This window comes from Astatotilapia calliptera, chromosome 11, assembly GCF_964374335.1.
Source record: "Astatotilapia calliptera chromosome 11, fAstCal68.1, whole genome shotgun sequence".
Lineage (NCBI taxonomy): Eukaryota > Metazoa > Chordata > Actinopteri > Cichliformes > Cichlidae > Astatotilapia > Astatotilapia calliptera.
Window position 1 is genome coordinate 16,269,910 of NC_137432.1, and position 4,929 is coordinate 16,274,838.

A 4,929-nucleotide genomic window follows, 5' to 3' on the forward strand; every position below is an offset into this window, starting at 1 on the left:
CATAATGGAATGCAAAGGGCATGCATATCTCTCCAAAGAAAAAACAACCCTAGCACACAAACCAGAGCCAAGAACACAGCCTGACTAGAGCAAAGAGACTACTAAAGACTAATACTCCCAAAAGGACCACACCTCTCTTTTTCTGGCTTTAACTCACGGTTAGCCGTCTCTGCAGGGAACAGGCGAGGCTGGATCTCACTAAAACAGCCCCACCTAGTTGGAATGGCTGCAGATCTCACTAATCCTGCTGGCAAACACTCAGATAGCTCCAGAGATAACTGTTACCACTCACAACAGTGAGTATAATTGATTACACAATTCAATCACAATTCCCCACCCTGGAAATGTGGGAATTTTTCTTGTCATTTGAATTGTTTGTTAAAAATAAAAACTGCTGCTGATGCATGTGGAAACTTGAAAGAATAGCAGTAAATTATTTTTTGAGTGTTTACCACAGCAAAAAACACAGGAACCTGTGAAATCTGACAGCAGGAGGACAACAAGGGGCAAGCACTGTGTCAGACACTTTATCTCTTCTAACACAAAGCTAATTCAATCACAGCCACATCTCAAAGGTCTCCTCACCCTCTCACTGAAACTGTTCCTAAAAGAGGCTCCCTCTGCACCACATCACAAAATAGACTCTGGGCTTGGTAACATGTAACTTTAAGCCATAAACTGTAATCACAACACCCCAAATAATACTTTGAATGGGAAGTCAAAGACAATTACAGAATGGTAATGCTATTCAAGGTACATAAGTGCAGAGCACCAACAGTGCACCCTAAAACCTCAAATGCTTTGAAGAAAGGTGGGAATCTAGACTCAAGAGTGATTGCATCACAGAGACATTAGAAGTAGGTAAGCTGGCACGCATTCAAACAAACCTTCCATGAAGTTAGGCCATGTCTTCTCCTCTGGCTCCCCCAGTGAGTGGTCCCAGTCTACCTCTGGTGAGGCTCCTCGCCCCTTGCCCATTGCCACCTGTGCAAAGACTGCCCGCTCTATAGCAATTTCTTGCAGAACATCCAGGTCCAGCTCCTCGCCTTCCTCCTCAGACTCCACAGGTGGAGGTGGTGACTGCTGTCCAGCTGCCTCCGGACTAAGGAGCTGCTTTACTTCAACAATCTCCTCCACTACTACTATTTTCCTCTTCATGGTGGCCTCGTCTATGTCAGATGTTTCAAACTTGCAGGTGTCCCGCTGGTGAGGCTGGTCAGGACGGGTCACGGGCGTGGCGGTGGCAGAGGGTGTGTCCTCTATCAAGTCCCTCTTCTTCTCTCCCTCCTGCGTTAGGGCCTCAGAAACAGAGAGCCTTTCCTCTGTGCTGCACTCTGCTGCCCGAGCGGCCGAATGTTGTGCAACTGTGGGAGGCTCCTCTTGCTTGAAGAGTGGGCTGGCCTGTGCCTGAGCTGCAGCTGGCTCTGCTGTTAGCGCTCTTGCTGCTGACGCTAATTCTCCGGCTGTGGGTGCTTCCCTCACACTGGAGGATGTTTCTGGTTTTGGAGCCTCCCGCTTGATTTTTTCTGCAAAGAGCAGGGCTGGCTCCACCTCCCTTTTGTCTGCTGGGGCCTCAGAGAGCACAGCTGCTGCCTGCCTGACTTCCTCACTGCACATTCTTTCAAGAGTCATCTTTAAAGAAACATTAGTTTCTGTCAGTCCGGAGGCCATGTCAGGGCTGTCTTTAACTGCAGCTTCATGCAGGGGTGTAGTGTCAGTTGATGGCAATGTTTCTGCTTCAGGCAAAGGGACAGGATTTGTGTTTATATCCTCTAACTCTGGTTCTTTAGGCTGCTTTCTACCTTTTCCCTTCTTCTTTCCCTTTAAAGGTTCCTGTGTAGCTTTCTCTGTATTTATGGCGGATTTAGCCTCAATTGTGGGTTTCTGAGGTTCTGACAGTGGGGCAGGGTTTCCCTGCTCAGATTTAGGGCTTGCTTGCACGAGCTCCACTCCACTTATTTTCTGCACTGTCACTGTTTCCACTTTGGTCACAGTTATTTCCTCAGATTTCACTGGCTCCATATGGGGCGACGTAACATTTGACTCGCCCTTAGGGGATAATGGTCCCTGTGCAATCTTTCCGGCATTGCTTTCCTCAGACTTCTCTTTTATTTGTCCCTCCACTAGGGGCGCTGCAGGAATCTGTCCTAGTGGCAGTGAGGCTTCTTCTGAATAAGCTGTTATTTGTTTGGGGACATCTTCTGTTTTCTCTCTGTCAGTATGTAATTTAACCTCGTTTGTCTTTGTTCCCTTTGAGCAGGTAGACACAATTAAAGGCTCTGATGAAGCCACTGGTCGGAGTTCAGTCTTATTTCCAGGTGATCCCTCAGCACTCTCCACACTCTTCAAGGCCTCAGCTTGAGATTTCTTTTTCTTTCTTTTTGATTTTGAGCCTCCCTCGACCGCTTGTTTGGTTTCTTTAAGCACCTCTGTGGTGACAGCATTTTGAGGAGGCTGAGATGTATCTGATTCATCTTGTACTTTTACTGTGGGCTCCTGCACGGAACCTTTAGGGGCTTCTTTTCTGACTGGGGGAATCCCTTTTGAATTAGTTTTCTTCTCTTCTGCAGTCATCTCTGCAGCTTTTGCTGTGACAGGCTGTGCATCTTCAGCATTGGTCAAAGGTGCTGCGAGAGTTGCTGTGGTAATGGTGGATTTGACTTCAAGTGTTGAGGATTTCTGTACTGTAGTAACTTCTAGGGACACTTCATCAGTTTTAGAATCTTTGACCTCATTAGTGGAGCCCTTTGGTTTGCTTGTGGCGCTGTGAGGTTTGGCTTTGGCAGTCTCCTGAGTGGCAGCTGCATCTGTAACTTTTTCTGCTTTATCATTTATAATTTTAGACTCAGCTGAAGCTGGAGGGGCCTTCACCTCAGTGGGTTTAATCAATTCCTTATTTACTTTAAGCTTCGTTTCTTTGACAGAGCCTGTTGAAGTGACAGGCATTACTTGTTGGGGCTTTACTTGATCATTGGCTGCTGTAGCACTCACATTTGCAACTTTAACTGGATCCACAACCACCATTTTCATTTTGTCTTCTTTGGCATCAAAATCAGGAAGCATTGTGAGAACTGGTTTGCTTGTAATCATTTGAGTAGGCTTGATTGACGTTTGTTCCTCAGCGATATTAGGCCAGTCCTTGGTCTTCATTTCCTCGTTTGTTTTGGGAGCAGAGGGCTTAGCTGGAATCTTTGATGCTGCAGCACCTGTGGCCTGAGCAACAGCAGCCACAGCTAATGGTAGGGCTGTTTTGGAGGATGTCAGAGTGGTCTGTGACACATCCTGCTTCAAAGCTGCTGTCTGAGCGGGAGCAGAACTTGTTGGCTTCTCTTTTTCGACCTCCAGTGCTCTCTTCTTTTGTGGTGATGCTATGGGATTCTTGCTGTAAACATCAAGCTCCTGGTGAGTGGCTCTTTTCCCCCTGTTATCCTCCATCATTGCTGTTTCACTTCTGAAGCTGCTGGTCTTCCTAAAAACGTCCTGAGGCTGGCCCTCCACTTCCCATAAGGCCTTTTCTCTGGCCGGTTCTCCAGCCAATGGGCGACCCCTGAACCTCGGGGTCCTATCGGGGTTATTCTCTCTTTCTCCAGAACCCACCATCTTATGGCGGTAGCCTTGGCGCTCTGCTAGTTCCTCTCTTCTTTCTGCTTCAGCCCTGCGTCCCGGCTTAGGAACATAAGACGTTGGACCTTCTACAGATTGGACCCGTGCAGCTCGGTGAGCAATGGCCAGAGTGGCGGCCGGCTTCCTAATCCTTTGCAGGGTGGCAGGAACAATTTCAGGGGGCAGGTGGAGGTAGTCACGCAGGTAAACAATGCCATCATTGGTCAGGTACCAGTAGAAATGTTTCCAAGCAAATGTTTCCTTTACATAGCCCCTGGACTTAAGAGACCCCATGGCACGAATTACTTGTAGGTTGCTTACACTTTGTACTTCTGGGTGTTTGATCTGCGGCCTCTTATCCTTCTTAGCCACCATGACACCATCTCGAAACAGGATCTCGTAGATGGCCCTCAGGTCATGCAGGGGCATCAGCATTCCAGCAACCATTGTTGTTTGATTCAGTAAACTCTCTCAAGTGAAACTAAAATGCACAATGCCAAACAAAGAGAACAGCACCTCACGCTGTGTTGTGAGAAAGAGTCAAGTGCCAAGACCGGCTGGCACGTGTTTCTTAATTCAATAAGGGTAAGAAATCCCTGTAATAATTTTTCCTTACTGTCTCTTCTCCTTGCTCTTGTCGATCCTTTTGTTATAGTGAAGAAAATAAATATTCCTCTGTTAATAAGTTTAATGCCCCCCCTACATTCAGGGTGGCTGAGAATGAGCAGTCTCTGTTCGGGCCGAGATGGCAATGACAGAATGGAAGAGAGGGAGTGTGTGTGAGTGTGAGAGAGAGCGAGAAAGAGAGTGAGAGAGCAAGGCACACACTTCTCAGTCTGGCTCCTCCTACCTTCTCTCTCTTTCTCTTAGGAAAAAACTGTCATGGAAAAAAAATCTCACTAGAGTAAATAGTACAGCAGGAAGCTAGAAAGAGGGGGGGGGGGGGGGAGAGTGTCTGCAATAAACTGAAATAAAATTCGAGCAAAGTCAAATGAATGGATCAACACACCTATGGAGGGAGCACGTGATCTACAACTCTATGACTTTTATGAAGAGTCCCGCCCACAACCAAAAGCAAATGGCTCCTACTCACATGCAAACACACACACACACACACACACCTCTGAACGCACACTAGGACTGAGTGGCACACACCCTCTGGCGTGTGATGCACACCGGTCCAATGAATGGGCTGTTCTGTTCAGCGAGTAGATATCAGAAAGGAAGATGACTAGCTGGCATCCATCCGATCCTGCCCATGCAAGTTATTAAGTACAAGGTGTCTTTAGCTTTACACATTTCACGATCAGGTTTCAGTGAAGAGCT

At 47.3% G+C, this 4,929-nt stretch overlaps 1 protein-coding gene across 1 annotated transcript; it reads right to left on the bottom strand.

Annotated features, from left to right (window-relative positions):
- Positions 1-825: 825 nt before the first annotated feature.
- On the bottom strand, positions 826-4,350 carry LOC145431770 (uncharacterized). The gene has a single exon (XM_080307847.1). It carries the CDS (start codon positions 4,048-4,050, stop codon positions 841-843), a length of 3,210 nt encoding a protein of 1,069 aa, XP_080163973.1. The 5' UTR covers positions 4,051-4,350; the 3' UTR covers positions 826-840.
- Between the last annotated feature and the right edge of the window lie 579 nt (positions 4,351-4,929).

What these genes read in the sequence shown, in the direction of transcription:
- LOC145431770 (XM_080307847.1), bottom strand. Translation starts at nt 4,050, where the DNA reads ATGGTTGCTGGAATGCTGATGCCCCTGCATGACCTGAGGGCCATCTAC.